General features: G+C 39.3%; 1 protein-coding gene across 1 annotated transcript in view; it reads right to left on the bottom strand.

Annotated features, from left to right (window-relative positions):
- Positions 1-782: 782 nt before the first annotated feature.
- Positions 783-25,095, bottom strand: part of cdk18 (cyclin dependent kinase 18) — a 69,647-nt gene continuing 45,334 nt past the window's right edge. The window contains exons 6-16 of the mRNA XM_034314408.2: positions 24,581-24,695; positions 22,470-22,564; positions 21,670-21,732; positions 21,448-21,571; positions 21,082-21,202; positions 18,848-18,945; positions 18,499-18,604; positions 17,000-17,042; positions 7,795-7,885; positions 7,622-7,696; positions 783-5,836 (exon numbers count right to left, since the gene is read on the bottom strand). Coding sequence (XP_034170299.1) covers positions 5,802-5,836; positions 7,622-7,696; positions 7,795-7,885; positions 17,000-17,042; positions 18,499-18,604; positions 18,848-18,945; positions 21,082-21,202; positions 21,448-21,571; positions 21,670-21,732; positions 22,470-22,564; positions 24,581-24,695 — 966 coding nt within the window. The 3' untranslated portion in view covers positions 783-5,801. The remainder of the gene's footprint in view (positions 5,837-7,621; positions 7,697-7,794; positions 7,886-16,999; positions 17,043-18,498; positions 18,605-18,847; positions 18,946-21,081; positions 21,203-21,447; positions 21,572-21,669; positions 21,733-22,469; positions 22,565-24,580; positions 24,696-25,095) is intronic.

Genomic DNA, 25,095 nt, shown 5'->3' with positions numbered 1-25,095 from the left:
ATGTGGGTTAATGAAAGTAATGAAAATTACTAGACTTACTTTAAATTCTTATTTTACTTTATTGTTGGAGGTAAATATCAATCCATCCCTTTTCCATACCACTTATCCTACACAGGGGAACCTGGAGTCTCTCTCAGGGCACTCAGGCCACACCCTGGACAGTTTTTGGAAATGCCAATCAGCAGCTCATGTCTTTGGACTCGGGAGGAAACCAGAAACCGAGAGGAAACCCCCACAGCAGGGAAGAACATGCAAACTCCTTACACACAGGGCAGAGGCAGGAATACATTTTCCAAATATGTCTACTATGCTGTGTGTCACCTACACAACATTTTTTTTTTTTTTTTTTTTTTACTATTTATACTTTTCTCCCTTGGTAATATTTGATATTATGTAATATCGACTGTACTTTTTGGATCTTGTGAAAGAAAATGCACATACCAACCAACCAACATGTTTATATACATATATACTCATCCACATTATAGTCCACTGATCTTGCTATGAAATATTTTTTTTTAATTATAACACAGAAAACAGGTGAAAACATCAATACCTCATATTAAAAGTGACTATTTTTTAATGGGTGTCAATACTTTTGCCCCAGATGGTAAGTAGTTTCTCCAGCTGTTTGAGAGTAACTTTTGAATTATTGTGTGTCAGGTTTTTTTTTTTTTTTTTTTTTAACAACCGATTTCGACCATTCTCTGGAAAGGTGCCAATAATTCCGCCTCTGTTTCGAAGTCAAGTCATGCAGCACAGAAAATAATCTCCACTCGATATTGAGCTTTATAATTTATTTAGTTCTTAATTTATTTAATCACTTTTGGCTTCTTCAGCAATCACAATACATTCAGCTTCAGGATATTGAAATAGAATAAACATCACACAAAATATTGAATATCACATTTCATACAAAAATCTAAATCTTTCTCTTTTTTAATTTATAAAACATGTAGACATAATCTAAATTTATTTAATACAGTCAATTTCCTGGCAAAATATTCACTGAGAAGAAGGAAAACACTTGTTAAAAGACATATATTAATTCTGTCCAATATATTATTGAAAATTTTCTATTTTACCACAAAAACACACATAGAGGAGATTTTCTGCTGCTATAAAGGAGTGAAGGGTCTAAAAGTATACAACCTGTAATCCTGTATTCTCTCTCTCTCTCTCTCTCTCTCTCTCTCTCTCTCTCTCTCTCTCCCTCCCTCACCCTCCTGTTTTCCAGTACAGTACAAACCCTCATTGACTTCCCCTCAGGAAGAGACTACATCACCGACATCACAGAATTAATCTCATTTTATCACATGTAGAGGAGCCTATAGGGCATGTCATCTCATTTTCCTGCATGTAGAGGAGCCTATAGGGCACGTCATCTCATTTTCCTGCATGTAGAGGAGCCTATAGGGCACGTCATCTCATTTTCCTGCATGTAGAGGAGCCTATAGGGCACTTAAGCTCATTTTCCTGCATGTAGAGGAGCCTATAGGGCACTTCATCTCATTTTCCTGCATGTAGAGGAGCCTATAGGGCACTTCATCTCATTTTCCTTCATGTAGAGGAGCCTATAGGGCATGTCATCTCATTTTCCTGCATGTAGAGGAGCCTATAGGGCACTTCATCTCATTTTCCTTCATGTAGAGGAGCCTATAGGGCACTTAAGCTCATTTTCCTGCATGTAGAGGAGCCTATAGGGCACTTCATCTCATTTTCTTGCAAGTAGAGGAGCCTATAGGGAACTTCATCTCATTTTCCTTCATGTAGAGGAGCCTACAGGGCACTTCATCTCATTTTCCTGCATGTAGAGGAGCCTATAGGGAACTTCATCTCATTTTCCTTCATGTAGAGGAGCCTACAGGGCACTTCATCTCATTTTCCTGCATGTAGAGGAGCCTATAGGGCACTTCATCTCATTTTCCTTCATGTAGAGGAGCCTATAGGGCATGTCATCTCATTTTCCTGCATGTAGAGGAGCCTATAGGGCACTTCATCTCATTTTCCTTCATGTAGAGGAGCCTATAGGGCACTTCATCTCATTTTCCTGCATGTAGAGGAGCCTATAGGGCACTTCATCTCATTTTCCTGCATGTAGAGGAGCCTATAGGGCACTTCATCTCATTTTCCTGCATGTAGAGGAGCCTATAGCGAACTTCATCTCATTTTCCTGCATGTAGAGGAGCCTATAAGGCACGTCATCTCATTTTCCTGCATGTAGAGGAGCCTATAGGGCACTTCATCTCATTTTCCTTCATGTAGAGGAGCCTACAGGGCACTTCAGCTCATCTTGTCATATTTAGGGGCACCCAGAAGTTTAGTGGTAGTGGTAGCTCAGTGGTTAAGAAGCTGGACTACTGACCTGAAGGTTGTGAGTTCAAGCTGCCACTGCTGGGCCCTTGAGCAAGGCCCTTAACCCTCAACAGCTCTGTTGTATTAATGAGATAAACATAAGTGACTCTGGATAAGGGCATCTACCAAATGCTGGAAATGAAATGTAAATCTATAGGGCACTTTGTGTCATTTTGTTACATGTAGCCTATAGGGCATCTCATTTTCCCCACTGGGTGTGCACCGTAAAGTGCACTATAGAGGGCATTTCATTGTTTTTTTCTCGCACATAAGGGCACATTATCATAGAGGCCTTATCACTGTAATTTCTTGCATATAGAGGGCACTTTATCATGTTTTTTCCAGCATAGGGTACATTTTATCTGCCATAGCTGCACTTTCACTGTGTTTTTTCGGCCACAGCTATCACCAGAAACTATTGTGATGTGTGATATAGATCGAGTACTTGGCTATATAAAACCCAATTTCAGCAGCAAATCAAATAGAAATTATTATCTTATTGCCTTTTTTCCGGGGTTTTGTGGGAAAGAAATCGTGTTGACTCTCGTGTTGATTTGATCTCTCCGGCATCCGAGAGCTCGTCTAACAAATTTCACTTCAGGTAATAAGGTACTGGAACGGATCGAGGAGAAATCGTGAGAGGAAGTGATGAGGGCCAGTACTGGAACACAGCCATGCTCTTTGTCACTCTTTCCCTTCCTCTTCCTGTACTTTCAATGATTTTTCGTGTACTAAAATTCAAAAACCACAACGTCACTATGATTCTCTGTACTTGATGGCTTTGACTAGAAATATATAGTGCTTTTTTTAAGGGAAATATTGAGTCACAAAGAAAAGAGCAGGCAAAGACAAAATTTAGGACACTTGGATGCCATGTGCAAACACAGTAGAGCAATTCATCATACCAAGCAATAAATCATGTGCAATTATTGATCAAGAGCAATATCTCTAACGTATAACAGTATTAAAATAGCTATTAAAGTAATAATAGTAATAATAATAATAAAAAAAATGGACCCATCATCGTAATTGATTTGTACAAGGCACCTTTAGATGCTTCGAAGAACATTTTCATCTCTGAGGTAAACGCACAAAAGTGACAGTGTTCATTAATACTACAGACTACTCACAACCCTGTGTCTCAAGAAGTGGCTTTACTGTAATGTCTGAATTTTAGCGTTATGTTAAAAGTGCAGACTTTCAACACGCTCTGTGCTTTTTAACATCCAATCAAATCCCACAGGCTACTGATTTGTGTGGAAACGACAGACAATCATCTACTCAATCATCAAAGACGACCTATCAGTTTCACTCGCTCATCAAAATTACGTATACCATAGCGCTGCCGAATTCTTAAATCTGATTGGTCAGAAGATTTGTATTAATGCGTTCGTTCTAATACGTTGCCATTTCTATAGTAACAGCTCATACACAGGGACTTGTATGATGGATGCTCCGTAATCTGAATATTAAATGGATTTAAAATGTGGTTATTTATATATATATATATATATATATATATATATATATATATATATATATATATATGTATATATAAATGGAAGGAGTCTCCAGTGTCAGTGCTTTGTAACGGTCAGTAAGTCAGTTGCGGTTTTTTGGTAACATGACAAGCTGTGTTTTTTCTTACTAACTTCAAAAGAGAGAAACAAAATACTAAATGTAACTATAAATAGATAAAAAGTGTGACATGGTAATTAATAAATTTTAAAAAATCTAATCGTTCTCAAATCGCTGTGGTAACTTTGCTTTTTCACATCAGCCTGCTGTTGATTAGCTTCCTATAACAGCACAACCTGTCATGTGTTATTCATTTATACTTGATTACAGAACAAATTTATATGAATTCAAACATGTAGAATGACTACAAACAAATAAAGCTGTAAGGAAAGGAGTGAAGGCTAGCCCCGCCCCAAAGTCCGCCTCTAACCTCGACTTTAACATTTGTAACGTGAATTGAATTGAAACGTGATGCGAGTCCTGCAGATTTTTTATGAATTTGAAAGAGGGAGATCATGTTGAAAAGCAAAAAGTCCTGACGTGCAATATCATCATTTAACTTGAACTTTTAGATCTTTAAGTACATTTCAGCGTGGACACTTTTTAACTTTCGTTGAGTTGTGTCCACTTTTAATTGGGTCCATTTTGACACGATACCACTTTTTTTTCTGCATTTTTCCGCCCCTGTATAACTGTGACAGACTTTTCAGCTCACTTATGACCATGTCATTAAAACGTGTTTAATACCAGGTCCTCTTTTTGTGCTGCCTATTCCATTTTTTTTTATAGATTTAAAGGAAAACTCCACCTGAGACATGTTTAATATGTCTATATTGAAATATTTGTGATGTGTTTAGTGATTCTGGTGCTAATTTGATTTTCATTATTCCAGTGAGAAGTTAGCGGTTGTGTGCCACTCTGATGTGATTTCACCGATCTCAAACATGAGTGATCCCTAAAAACAAAACAACTTCTCTTTCTCACTCACCAATTTCCAGTGACACTCAACATCATATTAATGAGAAATCTGGTGTAGAAGCAGTGTTAGACATTGGTGCAAACGTGGTCCCAGAATGCAATGCAGTTATACGACGCTGAGTTATGGTAGAAACTCGGCTCAGCTAGTTAGCGATCTGTGAGAAGGCGAGCGTGATGGTGTTGTTTAGCATGAAAATTGAAGTTTTGAAGTTTTTGAGCAGACTGTATAGATGAGGAAGTGAGAGAGCTGGACAAACTAAAGGACTAAAGCACTAAAGCACCGCTGCATCGCTCTCTTTATGTAGAGAAGAAGCGTGGGCTAAATCCTGCTACACCATTATCAGCAGGTATAACAGCATTGTGGGTTATATAGTAAACCATTAACCAATGTAAAAATAGACCGATATGTTGATGAAAGATGTTAATAGAAGTGTAAATAGAAAAAACCTCAGAATTTCATTATAAAATTAATCTGGGATGCAGGTGAAGATCACATGTTAATTATAGAGATGAATATGTACGTTGTTCAGGGTGGATTTGTCCTTTAAATACTTTTGGAGTACAATACTGCAGTCGTTGTTTTATATATTTTGTAATGATCATATATATGATCCAGTCACTTCTCAAGAGAATTATTATTCCTTTCATAAGTTAAACATGAGCATGGGCCATAAATAAAATTTTTTTCAGATCCAGATACGAGTGTTGAGAAAGCACAGCGGGAAATAGCTGCTCAGATGTAATTGTGTAATTTTGTCAAATTCAATAAAACAGCAGTGAATAGAATTGGCTTAAGTCAGCTGTGTGTGTGTGTGTGTGTGTGTGTGTGAAAATCTCAAATTTCCAGTGTGTGTTGGTGTGAGGAGGTTTTGGGATACAGCTTGGCAGTTTGCTTAGATTTACAGCCATTCGCTTCGTGGTGATGATGTTCCTCCTCCATATATCAGCTGTTAGAATATACTCTGCCTACGATTCTTTCCCCGACCTAAAATGGGGAGAAAATAGTTAGGCCACCATATACAATATCAGGGCTGTGATACAAAAAAAGAGAGAATAAAACTATTTTATAATTACTGCATGTGGTTTCAGAGTTTCTTCCTGATATTTTTTCATAAAGTAAAAACTATTAGCACTTTTCCACCAGACAGGGTCATGTGGTCCGGTACGGATACCAATCCACACCATGCATGAGCATGTGTGTCTGTTTCCCAGCATATACTCTCTCACAGCTTCTCTGCAGGTTGTGGGGAGGAGACAGTGATGGGTCGTGATTAGGAAAGAACTACTTTGTAATTCGTAAAATTGATTTTATGTCAAAATGATGCATGCTTATGCTTTGTCACCTGGTAAAGTAAAGAGAATTTGTTGCAGTGGTGCTGTGAGACCTAAACGACCCAAAACTTTCTCAACACTTCCCATTTATATAGTATATAATTACATTAAACTCACTCAAAAAAAATAAAAAATACATACATATATATATATATATATATATATATATATATATATATACACACACACATATGTATATATATATATATATATATATATATATATATATATATATATATATATATATATATATATATATTAGTATACTAGTATATAGTATTAATATATAGTATATACTATTACTAAAAAATTAGACAGATTAGATTTTCCTGTTCTGTTAAATACCCTTAGCATTCAATTGTGATTGGAAGCAGTGGATTAGATGTAAAAAAAAAAAAAAATCCCAGAGCCCATCCCAGGAACACTGGCCGTGAGGAGGTTATGGGACGTCTATCCGTCACATTCCCACACTCATTCATACATAGGGGCAATGTAGAGTAGTCATTCTGCCTGTTTGCGGCCAGAGAACCCGAGAACCTATAGGAAACCCACGAGAACACAGGGAGAACGTGTCAAACTCTGTATAGGCAGTAACCCGAGCTCAGGATTGAACCCAGGAGCTGTGAGGTGGCAATGCTACCTGCTGCACCACCATGCCACGCCGTAATTTATTCTTACAGATGTTAAACAAAAATATCATCAAACTCAGTTTGGTAACCAAGCGAAATATTGGGATCCATATCAGGTGTCAGGGTTATGCCAGAATCGGCACTGAACTACATTTCCCATCCACCACTGCACCTCACTGTCATGTCACATGACTGCTTGCACCTGTTTCACGTTTCGAGTCTAATAAGCACTAGCATTTCAGTCCTGTCTTGCACCGCACTCATTGTCTAGCTTTTGTCTTTCTTTGCTGTTTGTTGCTTGTGTTATGTCCCTGCCTTGATATCATGTTCATGTTTCATGTTTCTAAGTTACGTTATTTATGTTGTTTCTTTTTACATGAAACTACAATCTGCACTTGCATCCACCTTTGCCTCCTTTACGTGACATCAGGCGTCACAGAAATGCCATTAAATATCATCATATCATATTTCATATATGATGTGATATCGCCTACTCCTACTATATACACCAAAAATCTTTCCAGCCAGAGACACTAATCAGGACGATTCTGTGATGATTGTGTTTGACCAATCAATAGCTTGCGCTGTTTGGAGCTCCGCCCAGATGTTTCTGTTCAGGAAGGAAACCAGGAACGCGCATGTCATGACAAAAATGTGGGATTATGGATTTGTTACCATACCACACTGTCCAGTGGAAATGTGCGTCTGTGTGCGCCAAAACATATGAGATAGAGATTTTAGTAATTTCGGATGAATGTACGAGGTAATACATCAACTGTCCTGATTTATTATAACTTGAGCTGTGCTACCTGGATGAAAGACTGAGCTCCGGTGGCCAGGGTCCTTCTGGAGCTGCACCTCCTTTAGCGAGAACACTGACGAAGCTGCAGAAAGAGGAAGAGGAAGAGTTTAAACAACAAGCAGAGACCCAAGTGAACATCTAATAAGTGTGGTGCAGTCAAAAAATAATGAAGTGACTCACTGTCTGGTAAGGAGTGAATGTTCTCCCCCAGACTGAGGAAGTACGCGTGTCTCAGAGACGCCTCGGCTGAGATCCTTTTTTTGGTGTCGTACTGCAATCAGACAGAGAAATCCGGAGAATTAATGAACTAAAGACATCCTTAGAAGAAAGAAATTAAATAAAAAAAAAGATCATCTGTCTGAATCTTTAAATGTTCCTCTACACTGGCAGAAATTTTTGCAATTTGTCAAAATGTTCTGTCTTGAAAATAGAAAATCTTTGCTGGTTTATTAGCCAAAGAAAATAATAAAACATTTTTTCTTTACTGCTAAATTGGGAAGCAATGAGTGAATTTGCAATCGTGATGTTTTTCCTCGTTAAGCTTATAAGCCACTGACATCTTCGACAAGATGCATTTTAAAGTCTCTAACAGCATATAGTGCCTAAATTATTAAGCAGCGTGTCAGACATGATCCTTGCGAGTCTTTCAGGGTGGACGTTGTATATTTGATTGGTTTCCAGAGCACAGGTTGCACCTTCCCAGGTGAAAGTCTGTAAAAGTTTGATATCCATATGCGTATGGTTTGTCTTGATGTTTCTATACTTATTGGAGACATCAGTGGTAGGTTTTAAAAGCACCCAGATTCTTTATTCAAGTTGAAGTGCAATTATTCATCTAAAAAAAATCCTAAATAAAAGTTGAAGTACGGCTTCAGATTCTTCACTTGAGTTAAAATACGAAAGTACAAACTCTTAAATATAGTAAAAGTAAAAAAGTACAAGAAAGATTTATGAAAGAAAAGCACATCTGCCTCAGATCACACACTGATTTTAGTTCCTGATGGTAAATTTGTGCGTCTTTCACCAAAGAACCAATAATCATTGGAGAGTATTAGCTAAGGCTAATCTTTCCTAAGCTTTCATGTTAGCTAGCATGATAATAAGCTAATAAGTAGCTGAATGTTAATAGCTAGTCACAGTACAAACTGCTGTGATGAATATAAGCTATAAGTCCAGCAGATAGATTACAGTAAGGTCTCATTCTCAAAACTGCCATCAAAACCATCATAATCCTCATCTCATAGTCTCTGTTGTAACTCAGCTGCATTGCATTCTGGGAATTTGGGTCCAGCATTTGCTGCAATGTCTCGAACTACTTTTTTATGCTGGATTTCTCATTACTTACTTATTTACTTATTAATTACTTACTTACTTACCAACTCAGGGGCTGTATATTTTTTTATATTTTTTCTGGTATATCTTTTCTTCTTTTTTTTTTCTTTTTTTTTTTAGGGAGAAGTGCAAAGTAAGAATTTCATTGTATGGTCTAAACCGTTGTGTTTTCATCGTGCATATGAAAATAAACCTCTTGAATCTCGAATCTTAATACGACTTTGAACATCATGAGTGAGAAAAGAAGCTTTTGTTTTTAGGAGCTAACAGTGAAACCTGAGTGTTATCCCTGATGTGTGAGATCACTGAATTTTTTTCTCACATTGTAACTGCGCTAACAAAAACAGTGACACACAACTGCTAACCTCTCACAGGAATAACAAAAGTACAGCACCGATCAACAAATTAGCACCAGAATCACGAAACACATACAAAAACACATCCCAAATATTTCAGCATAAACATATTTCATGTTTTTCAGGGAGAAGGTTTTCTCTAAGGTACTATATTCATGTTTCCAAGTGAAAAACACAGACTCTCCTTCCACAGGTGTGTGTTAATGAGCTCCACTGCTTAAGATCTTCCTCCTCGTGCCGCTCTTCATTACCGGCCGGACGGTAGAGTTAGCCTAAGCACATCGACCCTATCAATCCCTCGGCCATGCAAATGAATGCAATGGAAAATGAAGCGGCCGTCACACAGCTGTCATGTTTCACGAGGTATAAAATTGGCTCGCGTTAGAGCAATCGTCTGCTGCGCCAACGCTCGGCGGGGTTTGATGAGAAACAGGTGCGAGGTTCGGACTCATTAAGGGTGCCGTCTCCGGTAACAGATCGCGCGCTCGGCGGCACGCGCACAGTCCTTTATCACCGTGACAGGTCACCTTTCTCTCTCACTGCATGTGGTGAAAAGAGGAGAGGAGAGAAGTGGAGAGAAAATGAGAAAAGAGGAAATGAGAGAAGAGAAGAGAGGTGAGATGAGAAGAGGAGAGCAGATAAGAGGAAATGAAAGGAGACAACAGAAGACAAGAGAAGAGAAGAAAGGAGAAGAGGAGAGATGAGAAGAGGATGTGAGACAAGAGGAGAGATGAGAGGAGAGAACATTAGAGATCTTAGAGGGAAGAGGTTAGAGGAGAGAGAGGAGGTGAGAGGACAGGGAGGAGCTGACAGGAGATGGAGGAGGTGAGAGGAGAGGGAGAAGGTGAGAGAGGAGAGGGAGGAGGAGGTGAGAGGAGAGGGAGGAGGAGGTGAGTGGAAAGGGAGGAGGAGGTGTGAGAGGAGAGGGAGGAGGAGAGTGGAGAGGGAAGAGGAGAGAGGAGATGGAAGAGGAGGTGAAAGAGGAGAGGGAGGAGGAGAGAGGAGAGGGAGGAGGAGAGAGGAGAGGGAAGAGGAGGTGAAAGAGGAGAGGGAGGAGAGGAGAGGGAAGAGGAGGTCAGAGGAGAGGGGGGAGGTCAGAGGAGAGGGGAGAGGTGAGAGGAGAGGGAGGAGGAGGTGTTAGAGGAGAGGGAGGAGGAGAGAGGAGAGGGAGGAGGTGAAAGAGGAGTGGGAGGAGGAGGTGAGAGAGGAGAAGGAGGAGGTGAGAGGAGAGGGAGGAGGTGAAAGAGGAGTGGGAGGAGGAGGTGAGAGAGGAGAGGGAGGAGGAGAGAGGAGAGGGAGGATGAGGTGAGAGAGGAGAGGGAGGAGGAGGTGTGAGAGGGAGGAGGTGAAAGAGGAGAGGGAGGAGGAGGTGTTAGAGGAGAGGGAGGAGGTGAGAGGAGAGGGAGGAGGTGAAAGAGGAGTGGGAAGAGGAGAGGGAGGAGGAGGTGAAAGAGGAGAGGGAGGAGGTGAGAGGAGAGGGAGGAGGAGAGAGGAGAGGGAAGAGGAGGTGAAAGAGGAGAGGGAGGAGGTGAGAGGAGAGGGAGGAGGAGGTGTTAGAGGAGAGGGAGGAGGTGAGAAGAGAGGGAAGAGGAGGTGTTAGAGGAGTGGGAGGAGGTGAGAGGAGAGGGAGGAGGAGGTGTTAGAGGAGTGGGAGGAGGTGAGAGGAGAGGGAGGAGGAGGTGTTAGAGGAGAGGGAGGAGGAGAGAGGAGAGGGAAGAGGAGGTGTTAGAGGAGAGGGAGGAGGAGAGAGGAGAGGGAGGAGGTGAAAGAGGAGAGGGAGGAGGAGGTGTTAGAGGAGAGGGAGGAGGTGAGAGGAGAGGGAAGAGGAGGTGAGAGGAGTGGGAGGAGGTGAGAGGAGAGGGAGGAGGTGAAAGAGGAGAGGGAGGAGGAGGTGTTAGAGGAGAGGGAGGAGGTGAGAGGAGAGGGAAGAGGAGGTGTTAGAGGAGTGGGAGGAGGTGAAAGAGGAGAGGGAGGAGGAGGTGTTAGAGGAGAGGGAGGAGGTGAAAGAGGAGAGGGAAGAGGAGGTGAGAGGAGTGGGAGGAGGTGAGAGGAGAGGGAGGAGGTGTTAGAGGAGAGGGAGGAGGTGAGAGGAGAGGGAAGAGGAGGTGTTAGAGGAGTGGGAGGAGGTGAAAGAGGAGAGGGAGGAGGAGGTGTTAGAGGAGAGGGAGGAGGTGAAAGAGGAGAGGGAAGAGGAGGTGAGAGGAGTGGGAGGAGGTGAGAGGAGAGGGAGGAGGTGAAAGAGGAGTGGGAGGAGGAGGTGTTAGAGGAGTGGGAGGAGGTGAGAGGAGAGGGAGGAGGTGAAAGAGGAGAGGGAGGAGGAGGTGTTAGAGGAGTGGGAGGAGGTGAGAGGAGTGGGAGGAGGTGAGAGGAGAGGGAGGAGGAGGTGTTAGAGGAGAGGGAGGAGGAGAGAGGAGAGGGAGGAGGTGAAAGAGGAGAGGGAAGAGGAGGTGTTAGAGGAGTGGGAGGAGGTGAGAGGAGAGGGAGGAGGTGAAAGAGGAGAGGGAGGAGGAGGTGTTAGAGGAGAGGGAGGAGGAGAGAGGAGAGGAAGAAGGTGAAGGGCCCCAGACCTCACTGTGCTGCCTGCATCAGTAAAAGTAAAAAGTAACAGAAGTATAAATGCGTTAGTATTCACCACATGAGCTGCCATTCTGTGTAGAATAAATTTTGAGGTGACCTTTAAACAGCACAACTTCCTGTCACAGTCCTGAGCTTTAAGCACAACAGCCTGCAGGAAGAAACCCTGAGAAATCTCAGCACGTAGACCTACACACGCTGTATATCACTAAAGAGTATAATCACAGCTGATTTCATATATATATACACGCCTCTGAAAGCTTTTGGCTTTGTCTATAGACCTTCATTACAACACACACACACACACACACACACACACACACACGCACACGCACACGCTGTGGTGTTGTAAACAGCATTACTGTTAATATCACTGCATCATTATTATCATGACTGTATTTCTTATTGTCTTTTATTGCTTTTTCCCCCTTCTGTTCTGTCTTACATCTGTTGCTCTTCTTAGCAATTTTATTAGTATTCTCCTTCTTTACAGGGTGTCATTACTTTATGAACACTAGCAGTCTCACTGTCCACTGAAGAGGAAGCAAGCAACATATAATCAGATTAGGGAGACACGCATGCTTAACTCAGGACACAAATGAATTTGGTGGAGAATAATTTGGTAATAATTTGAATAATTTGGAAATATATGCACTATTTTTTAGTTTGTACAGCTTTTAAAGAATATTTCTATTCTTATTTTTTTTACTATATTTATTTTTATTATGTATCTTTATTTATTTATTTATTTATAACCAGATTTATTCCTTGTTATCTTCACCGTCACTGTGTACTGTCTTGAGCAACTGGCACAAGAATTTAATTGAATTTAATTAATAAATTTGATCTTATCTTCTCTTAATTTGGCAGTTGGAGGGAATGAATACATTACTGCATGTGAGGCTGTGAAGCTGCTCCATGGGAAGATAAAAAAAAAAAGTACTTAAATGATCATTTTTGATAAAACACCTCAAATATAGAAACCTATTTAAAATGACTGCGCCGTGCGTCTGGAAACGCATTAGGCAGGAACTCGCTTTTCATTTCTGTGCACTTTATTAACACGTAAGCGCGCACTTAGCCTTAAAATGGCTCAAAGCAGAAAACAGAAAGTACCAAATAATGTATTCTCACTTCTTTATTGTAGCACACGTGTCTCATTAATAACAGCGTTATTAATAACAGCGGCTCCAAAACAGCACCGAGGGCTGAGGAAGCCACGGCCTCGTAATATATACGCTGAATCTTTTTTTCGCTGTTGCAGATTATAACTTCCTGCTTGCTGAAGGTCTTTAAAAACTTGCTTGCTTTGATCATTTGCTGAGATAAACAGCTCACACTCTTTAAATCTGTCTAAATCAAGCAACACATTGCAGCGCTGTTCAAACAGCTTAACTCGCAGCAGTCTTTTTCACATTTCACTCTCTTTCGCTAAATTCACACGCTCCAAATCAAAATACGTCTCAGTGTTGCATGACGTCTCTCTTCTAATTGGGCGCAGTCGGCTGCTAGCCTCCAGGCTGGTGAATAAAGTGTCTAATTGATGTAATCTGATGTAGGAGCTGTGGGAATGAGACTATATTCTCTTCCCAGGTAACTTTCACTCAAAAATAATCAGTTCACATCCACTAGGCTGTAGCGTTGTGTCATTCTGTCGTATAATGAGCATGTCCACGTTTCACATTTCAAGACACACTGTTAACATAATAAATGTTTATCCCAAATTTGGATAATCGTCAAACCCACAGGTGACATGATACCACGAGTAATTGTATTATTTATTTATTTTACATTTGGAGCAGGTCAGTAAAATATTACAAGGTGCTCATTTCCTGATGTGAGAAAGTATGAGCAAGTATACTTATTCTATTAAATTATTATTATTAGTTTTTAATATACAAACATTTATTTATTTATTTATTTATTTATTTATTTTTTCTTGTTCTTTTTTGGAAATTCCCTTCCGCAGGCTCCCTGGTTCTCAGAGTGGAAATCACAACCCACAATTATAAATATATTATATTTATTATTAAATTATTAACCTGTTTTTCTAGTCACTTGAATTAAATGGGTTTAATTAAAACCACAATAACTGGAAAAAAAAAAAGTCGGCCTAGTAATAATTGTAATTGTAAAAATAATTTGTAAATATATTATTGCGCACATTTGGATATTAAAATTAATTTCAGATAAATATTTTAATTTTAATTTTATTATTATGTTTTATTTTTTATAATATTTAATACAAGCATATTTATTAAATACTTTTAAATGAATAAAATCTGGGCTGATAAGGGGGTTTGTTGATTTTTAAAATGAATTTTTTAATTTTAGTTAATTTTTTTTTTTTACAGCTAAAAGAATCATCCATCGTTCCTGTCCAAATATCTAATCTAATCTTCAACGACACTCCAATCCATTCATGAGCAACTCAGGTGTGTTTAGCAGAGACAGAGGCTCTACTACTAAAGTGTTAATAACACCCTGTTTTTTTTAAAGTGGATAAACCTGGAGATGAGTGTGAAAGCTGCATCCGCTTACGTTTCTGGGGAAAATAAAATTTTATTGAATAGTGGTTTCCCACTGACAGTTTGCATCCCTGTCAATGTTCACGAGATACTTTATTTGAACGAGGCTCATTAAAGTGTCTGATGACTAAAACAGGCGGCACGTTTACTCTTTAAGTCTTAGTTAAGACGTGGAGTTCAAACCGGCTCAGACTGTCAATGTGGTGCAAGCAATTAAGAGTCAGTGGGAATCCGAAAAACAGCCATCACGATCTAAAATGGAAAATATTGACCTTTCAGGGAGCAGCCGAGCCGGAGAAGGGGATGAAAACACATCAGCGTGTTTACGGAGAACGTAGTGACAGTGAAAATGTTCATTTGTTTTATTTAGAAATGGATGGCACATGGAAAGAAAGAGAAAAAAAACAGCAGAGAGATTCAGAATAATCCAAAAAACAACAAGTGGAGAGTTAATTAGGAATAAAACACTCAGTGTCATGAGAAATAATCAACGATGGCATGGTGTGATGAAGTGGCGTTACTGTTATCACCCTGATTTTCCAATAAAAGCACGGCCTGAAGTGTTTTATTCCTTTTATAACAAGGTGACGGTGTACTTTTTATGCATTTAGTGTTACATTTAATGATGTGGAACGTCCTCGAGGTAAGTTATAGCAGCTATAAACAGTCTTTCCTTCGCCAGCCTGACTTTCTGTCTCTCTTGAAGTTAATAAGACAAAAAAAAAAAACTGACAAACCACAAAGCATAAACTCTTCTGTTCTGAATACTTTCCTGACACTTTCCTGACACATACATTTTTCTTTCTTAAATAGCAGCAACATATTTATTATTAGACTTAGGTTATATGGAGCGTATTCCATGTGTAAGCCGTATTCCATGTACAAGCGTATTAACGTAAACCTGTGATTTGAAGCTGCGCTACTGTCAGAACTGCAGAAAATGAATCAACACCTTCTGACCAATCAGAATCCTGAATCCAGCAGCGCTGTGGTGTAAGCGAGAGAACATCTGTAAAACACTACCTCACATTAAACATCTAGGTGGGTTCATCATTTTAAAGTGAGGGTGTGCAAGCTTTTGCACTCAATTATACATGTCTGTATAGGAATAAATCATATGCGTAGATGTGCTTCATTTGTCAGCAAACACAAAGATGAAGCATTTACTCTGGAGCATCACCTGCTAGCTAATTGCTCGTACCATATGCAGCGGCGTATTAACTTCAGTCAGCATGGGATGGATTTCAGAGTGTATGTGTGTGTGTGTGTGTGTGTGTGATTTCGTTGTTAAATGTAGCTATCCACATTATCTCTCAGGAGGTATTTGGAGATGGATGCCTATCGCTATGACTCCTAATTAGCCTATGCATTCATCTGAGGAAATAGCTCCGACTACGCAGCTTAGTTATGGATTAAAAGGAATTTTCAATGGAAATGTTTAACAGCTGGACCAGTTCAGGGTCATTTTTAAATGCGTGGGTACTTTGTCCTTAGAGTTTCAGAATAAATTTAAAGACTTTTTTAATGGAGACTAAAGTTCAGTGAAAAAAAAAAAGTTTGAAGACCCTTAGGACGAGATACAGGAGTTTAATTATCCTGAATGTTAGTGTGTTAGGTTTCACCAATGTACCTTCATTATCCATCCATCCATCCATCCATTTTCTGTACTGCTTACACAAGGTCACGGGGAGCCTGGAGCACATCTAAGACACGGACAACTTAGAGATGCCAATCAACCTAGAACGCATGTCTTTGGACGGGGGAGGAAAACCTGCTAAGCCAATGTGACCCATTCCTTCATTATCAGAAGATGCAAAAATTTTTAATCTTAAAGTTCTAAAAAAAAAAATGCAGTAATCAATTTGTAAAATTGCAAAATAGTAAAATGGATGTGTGTTTTTCTTTTTTTCACGTACAAAATTGTAAACTATGTTTACAAACAAAGTGTGAAAGTCTCCAGAAAGTCAGCAGAAGAAGAACAAATCTTACCGGCTAATGTTCTCTTAAAGCTGTATGAAGTGGAGCTGAGACTACTGATGCACGACGAATGTTGACTCATCTCTTTATAGTAGATTTTTTAATGTAGAAAATGTTTAATTCCATTAGATTTGAAGGAATCTTCGCTTTACGGCCTTTTTTTTTTACATTCATTTAAGACTTTTTGCACAGTAATATATATATATATATATATATATATATATATATATATATATATATATATATATATATTTCAAAAGTGCTTTCACCATAAGAGCCTTTGAATCCTTTCAGTTGTAATAGTCACTGCCTTTTTAAAATTGGTACAATTTTGTACAATTTCCCTGCACCCCAGAAACCATGGGGGGAGAAAACCTGTGCACTCGACCCTAATTAGTATGTTTAGATTGAGATCTTTGTAAAAAAACAAAAGGAAACAAAAGAAAAGAAAGCTCAAAGGTTTACGTATTCATGAATATGGAGTTACGGAGTTAAGAAGCTGCAGAAGCACAGATTAAATGTTTCAGATGACACGTGGAGAAAAAGTTCAACGTGTTTCATTAGTAAGAACAAACTCAGTATACAAAAGGTCGATCATTTGTGCAGCTTTGAACTCACCAGCAGAAGAGCGGAGAGAAGATCGATGCCCTCGGTGTCCAGTCTGCACACACACACATGCAAAAAAAGGACGATTTCTGCAGCTTTTGCAAACAAGCTTTTACACTTACACGTCATGCTCTTGTCTGATTATTCAAAGCTTTGTTTAGAAGATGAACAAGAAGAAGATGAATTTCAGATAATAGTCTCTTTTTTATTATTATAATATTAAATTATTTTTATTAGAATAATCTCAATTTGTGTCATTCACTGATGCACACAATATATTGCACTACTGTCATATAAGTGTATTTATACAATTTCATATACGGTAAATATTTATTTTTTTATTTTTTACTTTATACATTATTTTATTTTTTATCTCACTGTACTTGTACAACAACAATAAAGATATTCATATTCGTACAGCCAACTCCAGAATTATTGGCACCCTTCAACAGAATGGGCAAACATTATTTTAAGACATGCACACTTTTAATAATAATAATAATAATAATAATAATAATAATAATAATAATAATAACAATTCTCCAAAAAATCTGAAAAATTTTGGCACCCCTAAACAATATTTTAAAATACATGCTAAATATTCTAATACACTACTTTTCAGTGCAAAAGAGACAGATGGCTAAGATGCACAAGTCAGGTATATAAATAATACACACACACACACACACACACACAACAATTAAGCACAACCAAGAACATAAACAAATAAAGTTTTATGTCTCTGGAACAGTTGAAAATGTGCCAGAAAGAGGACGCATAAGAAAATATTAATTGTAAGGGTGCCAATTATTTTGAAAAAGAAAAAAAAAAAACACTACTTATGAAACCTTGTTATTTCAAAAACAAAAAAAAAATCTACTTGAGAGAGTGCAACAATGCCACAGCTGGGAGTCAAGGAAGCAAAATTGGCTGTGCTCTCTGGTGGGAGGGGCATACTCTCACTCTCCTGTCAATCAAAGCATCACTAGCCAAAAAGATGTGTAGGAAACACTTGTTAGGCTTCACCGTTCTCACTTGGTAGTGGCTGTGTGACGGGGAGAGCTGGCTTGTGGGTGGGAATCAGTCTCAGGAGAAATTAGTCTGACCAAACTGAGGAGAAACTAAGGGGAAAAAACCCCACCAGGTATACAGTAATGCACATTGCATGTGCTAATCATTTTATCTATGAATTTCTGCACATTGTCTCACAGGGTGCCGATACTTTTGAAACCAGGGTTTCGCAAAAGAATGAAAATGTATTACTACTCATGTATTTGATATTTTGACTGATAAACAAAATATTGTGTTAAAAATAATCACAAAGTACACAGTGTCCCTGTATGTTTAAGTGCAAAATACTCATTATATGTGCTTTTAATACTTTATATATTAAAGTCCACACATTTTATGAAAAGGTGCCAATAATTCTGGAGTTGACTGTAAGTGAGTAAATACAGAGACTAGAGGATTTGTGTGCTTTGTGACCTGTTGACTAATTTGTCTTGTGTTACCTGGGAACGTGGTTTATTAGAGCCTGAGCTCTGTACAGGGGGAAAAGGTATGACTTGAACTCCTCATTCGCTGTAATCCCGGGCCAGGTCTCTTCAGTCGGGGTTCCTTGTTAAAAACGTACAAAAAAAAAATTGTAAAGAAGTGGAATATATTCAGGTATAAATAATGATCAGAACACAAGGTTACTGCAAAGCTTGCTAAACAAATAAGGTCCTACGGGGGAACTAGGCTGATGCTCTTCAGGGCTTTGGAGCTTTTTGTACGCTAAACATATGACACATCTCAGATGTTTAGGAAAAAATGGACTTTTTTTTGCAGAATGTTGTAGTTGTCAAAAGCTAAACGTACCCATGAGGCGAAAAACCAGGTGCAGCTCCTCTTTGACAGTCGAGCCTGGGAACATGGGCCGTCCCGTAGCCAATTCGTACAAAATACACCCTACGCCCCTGAATGCGAGACAAATAACGCAGACGCTCTGCTTAATTACATTATATTCTGGGCAAAAAAAGAAAACATTCATTTCAAAATAAATGAATAAATCTTTGACATTTAAGCACAGCAGGGATAATTCGCATGAAAGAATGGATTTGAACAGATTTTCTGGCTCTGTTTTTTGGTTAGGGCGAATTCGAGGATGGCTCCCGCGGCCCATGTTTTGATTTCTTGTCATTTGGATGGCGGCCATGGGATGTCTGTGAGCTGGAGATATCGGGAGGAGACATGCGGCTGCCGTCACGCATGGATTGATTAGGCTACTGGGCTAATCCCCTGGATTACTGCCACACAGGGGTTTTTATTGAACAGTACAGCCCAAGTTTAGAAAAAAAACCATTTCTGACACTGAATCAAAAAGTCGAGTGCTCTGAGGCATAAAAGTCAGTTTCCTGTGTGTGAGAGAAATACGAGAAAAAACAACAGTGAAAAACGTGCAATACAAATGGATCTTTCAGATGCGAGGTCTCAAAGTTGGTCAAGAGTGGAGGCTTTCTTGAACTTGTAATCCTAAGGTAACATGAGAGCGCACATCCTCGTTCATTCTCAATAAATAAGAGTTTTGGGCTCATAGAGGAACTTTGTTGACTCTAACACACCTGATCCACTTCATTGAGAGCCTTGCTCCGACTGGATTAGTGTTACATGGGGATTTTAATCCAGAGGAGACTGGCTGATCATTTTACCAAGCAACTTTGTACCATCAGAATGAAGGATTTCTCCTTTTTGTAGTGGCGAGACACTTCAACAGCGATGGACATATCTTTACTAACATCACTTTTTGCCTTGCTGGGTGTTGTTCTGCGAGAGATGAAGTGAGGAAATGTATGCAGAAAGAGCTCATCTACACTCTCTGAACTTTGGAGCCCCTTGGAATGAATGTCATGATAATAATACATCCACCAACCATTCTGAATATCTGCTGGTTTCACCCCCAACAGCCTCTCAAGCACTTTGCTTGTTCAATACATGCATATTGGTTAAAAAAAAAAAATTATAATATAGCAATTATCACAAATGGAACTTCTGAATTTGTGATTTTGATGTTGGAGAATAAAATAATTGCTAAATTAATTGAAAATACTGTTACTATAAATCACTAGGATACAGAGGCTAAGCTAACACATAGCAGTGAAGCTGTTTATTTAAACAATATAAAGTTGTAGCGATAGTGGAAATGAAATAAAAGTGACCAGAATATCAACATTTCCCTCAGTTGCGTTGATAAATTCTTAAGAAAAGACTGTACACTGTAATTGTAGTGAAAATACTGCTATGAAAAAATGGGGAAATATGAACTGCAAGCGCTAAGCTGTTGTAGCGGTGGTGAAACAAGATAAATCTCTCAGGAATATCAGCATTTCCCTCAGATGTGTTGATAAATTCCAAAGAAACGACTCTGTACGGTTAAAATTTCCCTGTACTCATAGGGAAAATACCTTTTAGATATAAACGCCAAGCACTAGCTAGCACATATCAGTTAAGCCTTTTTTTTTCCAAACAGTATAAAGTTGTAGTGACAATGAAATGAGATGAAACTGTCTGGAATAATGGCATTTGCCTCAGATGTGACGATATATTCCTAAGAAAAGACCACACACAGCTAAAATTACACTGTAATTACATTTAGCATTAGCATAAATTTGACGTTTCATGGGGTCAGCCATATTGGGAAACATGGACGTTGTGTCACAACTGTTGAACTCAAAGCTATCAAAAATGGTGATGATAACCACAAGGCAGGAATCCATACAGACACCACTTGATTGTCGTTCTTTTCAATATTCATACAGTGGAACCATGAGTATTGCCCATAATGCATTGCTAACCTGTCTGCTTTAACACAAAGAGATGGCTGTGACAGCTAGTTCATTTAATATATAAGTTTTAAATAAGTTTTAATTAGCATCAGCTAATTAGCCGACTGTTTATGATGTCTTCGTTTATGTAGCTAAAAAGAAGCAACTGTTTTATTTTCCTCAGTCATTGTTACTTGATAGAAGGAATTGTAAATGAAGAAGGTCTCACTGCCCCCTGCAGCTAACGCTGTTAGCACACAGGAGCTAGCATGTGGATCAGTAAGTCTTTACCACATGTCTATGGGAGTCGAGTACTCTGTGGAACCCAGCAGGACATCTGGAGGCCGGTACCACAAAGTCACCACCTCATTGGAGTAGGTTTTCGTTGGCACAGATTTTGCTCTTGCCAGACCTAACAAGCCGGAGAGAGAGAGAGAGAGAGAGAGAGAGAGAGAAAAACAATAAACATTATTCATCTGAGGAAGAAACGTTGCCTGGTAACCCAGTAATTGGCGTGGCGCCATGTTGAGATTTATATCATTTGAAGTTACTAAGTCGCGCTGTTGCTGAGGGGAATAGAATAAGGGATCTGTGTTATGGAGTCTGAGATCAGATGAAAGAAATCCTTGCTGGTGTAACGTTGTGAAAGAATCTCACCAAAGTCAGCTAGCTTCAGTTCTCCCTTCTCGTTGATGAGCAGATTCTGCGGCTTGAGGTCCCTGTGTAGAATCTTTCTCTTATGACAATAAGATAAACCACGCAGAAGCTGGAACATAAATATCTAGAAGGAGAGAATGCGAGATCATTATTTATTATTACAAAATTGGCAATTGGATGTTTTTTTTTCAGCTTGGAAAGCGACGGAGATCAATGAGGCACCTTCACGTTGTGCATGCTCATGAGGTTTCCACAGTTGTCTAGGTACTGCTTCAAGTCGCTGTCCTGCAAAACCAGAACATGTTCAGCAAAAACACATTAAAACACATTCACAGGTTCTGGTTTCAAGGCAAACATCTAAGACATCTAAGGCTACTAGATGCACGTTACTGTTTCTATAGTAACAGCTGACACAGGGACGTGTCTGGTGGACGAGCTACTTCATGTAAACCAAATAATAAACGTATTACAATAAGTTGTTATTTAACAAAGAAAATGTATAATATTTGATATGGTAAAGTTTTCTGTAGGGAGTAATCTATGTAATCATTTATGGAAGGAGTCTCCAGTTTAATTGCTGGCCAACTGCTGTGGTATAAAAGGAATAAAACACTTCAGGACATGCTGTTATAGGACAGTAATCAGGGTGGTAACTGTAAATCTGGCTCCCTTTGGCTAAATGACACCACCCCATCATTGATTATTTTTCTATAACAGCATGATGCAGAGTGTTTTACTCCTTACTCATTGGCATTATTAATGGGATCTCTGAACCACCAAGCTGCTACATACGTCAGCCATCTAACTGGTTAGGTTTATGATAGAATTGGCTTTGGGCCACAGCTGGACCATACTGATGGAGGTCAGCGGTGGTAGATTTGATGAAGTCATCCCCACCCCCCACTGGCACTATGTAGCCCGAGCCAAGGAACATCTAACAGTATCATTCCTATCATTTCAGAAAAAAATACACACATTCTGTAGAAAGAGTAATCCATTCAGCAGAGGGTAAGAAGTCTTACCAAATATTCGAAGACCAGAGTGAGGCAGCGGTCGGTGTGGATGATGTCATGCAGAGTCACGATATTGGCGTGTTTCAGGTTTTTCAGCAGCGAAACTACAGCAACACAAACCAAATGTAAATTTACCGCCGTAAACAATCACACTTAAACAGTCTTATAAATAAAGGTTCCTCAAGGGTTCGTGGGAGGTTATCAAGTCTAGCTTTCTACAATGGTACTTTTACAAAAATGGGAAACCCTGTGTTGTTTTATAATGATTCTTAGCGTTAAAAAAAGCTTTTAAGCCCGGTTTACCCTGCATAATTTTGCCACAATTTTGATACATTCTTGCCACATTTTCGATACGATTTTGATACAATTTTGATATGATTTTTTATAAAATTTTGTCACAATTTTGGCAGGTTTTTTGCCACAATTTTACCTTGATTTTGACATGATTCTGATATTATTTTGTAACATTTTGCCATAATTTTTTACGAGAATTTGCAATGATCTTGAGATGCCTTTGATACAACTCTGCCATGTTTTTGCCACAATTTTGACAAGAATTTGCCATTTTTTTGCCACAATTTTGAAAACGAAAAATTTAATTGGACATCATGTCATAGTTAAATGTTAACACTGAAAATGAACATCTATCTGTGACTTTGCTATCCTCAGCATAACCATAGTAACCATATTAATGAGTAACCAGAGAGAAAAACGATAACAAAAACACTCAGGTAATGGAAGGACGCGCTGTAGTAGCGGAAACACCTTTTTCTGTCTCCCTGTTCTTTGGCGTCTCCTTTCCATTTTAAGTTGTGATGCATAAAGCTGAGCAAACTGAGCACTGCCTGCATGTCAAAAGCCTCACTTTCACACCGAGGCGACTAGTGGCATCATTGGCATTTAGCTTTCGATTGTCATGCAATGCGAGTACCTGCCACGTGAGGCATTGTTACAGTGTGAGCACATCTGTGATGTGATTTTCACTGCCATGTCAAGAGATCCAGGCGTACAGCGTGAGTGGTAGTCAGATAACAAGATTTCTCCCGCTGTACAGCTTTAGGCTGCTAGATGGGAGTTTTTTTTGACCACATAATAATTCTGCAGTTAATGGAAATTTGACAATCTAACACAGGCTGCATTTAAATCTTTTTTAACACACCCTCGTTAATGTCCCAAAGTCATTTAGCATTCAGACTAATCTAGCGCTTATGAGAATGAAGCTAGCCTCTATTACTGTCAGCACTTAATTTGTGCTGGATTCTGCCGGAGCGGGATCAAGTACCTCTTAGATTTGGAGTTATTTACATGGAACTGACACGTCTGCAGCTTTTTGTTAATGAAATGATCATTCTTAACGTGTCATCTCCCTTCCAAAAATACTACTGACCCATTTCAAGGACACCGAACTGATAACCAGGAATTATAGCATGCTCATGTTATCAGCCAACAAAGAATTTTGGAAATGGTGAAAAAGGGCAGCTGACGTTGTTGTAATTTATTTGACTGAATGTTGCTGTGTGTGTCTATACGTTCCGGGACTCTTCCTCTCCACCCGCTGGATCTCCTCTCTGTTCCGGTACCTCATGTTTTACAAATTAAGCACTGATTACTGTACTGACATCATTCCTGGCTCCTCTTAACCAGATCCTGTTACGATCTTAAAGGACATTGCAGTGTCTCAGGTGAAGTTTGTTAGATGGACCATTGAAGCCTTGAAGAATCGAGTCGACCTGACTGTAGACATCAGGAACTCTTGGTTGTTTGAATCTGTGTGGATATGTCGTCTTGTTCATTAGGGGCTTTCAGAGATGTATGAATGCCAATACTCTGCTACACTTCATCATTCTAGCACTTCAGCTTCACAGCATAGGTTTCCTCTCCCAGACCAAACCCAGCAAGCCCACTGGGTGGCAGCCTTGCTTCATGGTGACGCTCTCTCTTTACCCATTCCCGTCACGTCCGCGTACTCTCATTTAGGAGAGAGATTTAAGCCCAGGGGAGAGGAAGCCTGCAGCTCACTAGTCTAGGATTTGCACTCCCGACCACAAATCTGGAGTTTTAACAACCGGGGAGCTTAAAATGGCCTGTTATTGTGAAGTTGTTCTGGAGAAGGACACTACCTTCCCTGATGGCAGTGCAAGGGGCTCCTTCTTCATGCTCAAGCCGGATCTCTTTCAGGGCCACCAGGTTTTCTGTCAGCTTGCTGCGCCCCTTGAATACTGTAGCATAAGTGCCCTGGTGTAGAAACAAAGATAAGGTGATGCCACGATTCAGAACAGTGAAGGAACAAGGAGTTTAATACATTATATTTAATACAGAAAAAAAACAAGACCCATCCAGCTGCCTAACTTGTGAGGAGGCCAGGTTAATTCTGACCAATTTTCTTTACACCACAGTGATGTTGAATTCTTGAATCTGGTGATTAATTTTAATATATTTCATAAAATATTTCATAAAAGCTTATTCCCCGGGACTAGTACGATGGATGATCTACATGATATAAATTAATAATAAACACATAAAAACATTATCTAACAAAGCAAAATGGCATAATAATTGTTGATATAGTGACGTTTTTATGAGGAGATATTTATTTAACATTTTTGGAAGGAGTCTCCAGTGTCAGTCGGTAAGT

The sequence above is a fragment of the Pangasianodon hypophthalmus genome, chromosome 20 (genome assembly GCF_027358585.1).
Source record: "Pangasianodon hypophthalmus isolate fPanHyp1 chromosome 20, fPanHyp1.pri, whole genome shotgun sequence".
Classification (NCBI taxonomy): Eukaryota; Metazoa; Chordata; class Actinopteri; order Siluriformes; family Pangasiidae; genus Pangasianodon; species Pangasianodon hypophthalmus.
This window is presented reverse-complemented; position numbering and strand designations above follow the sequence as displayed.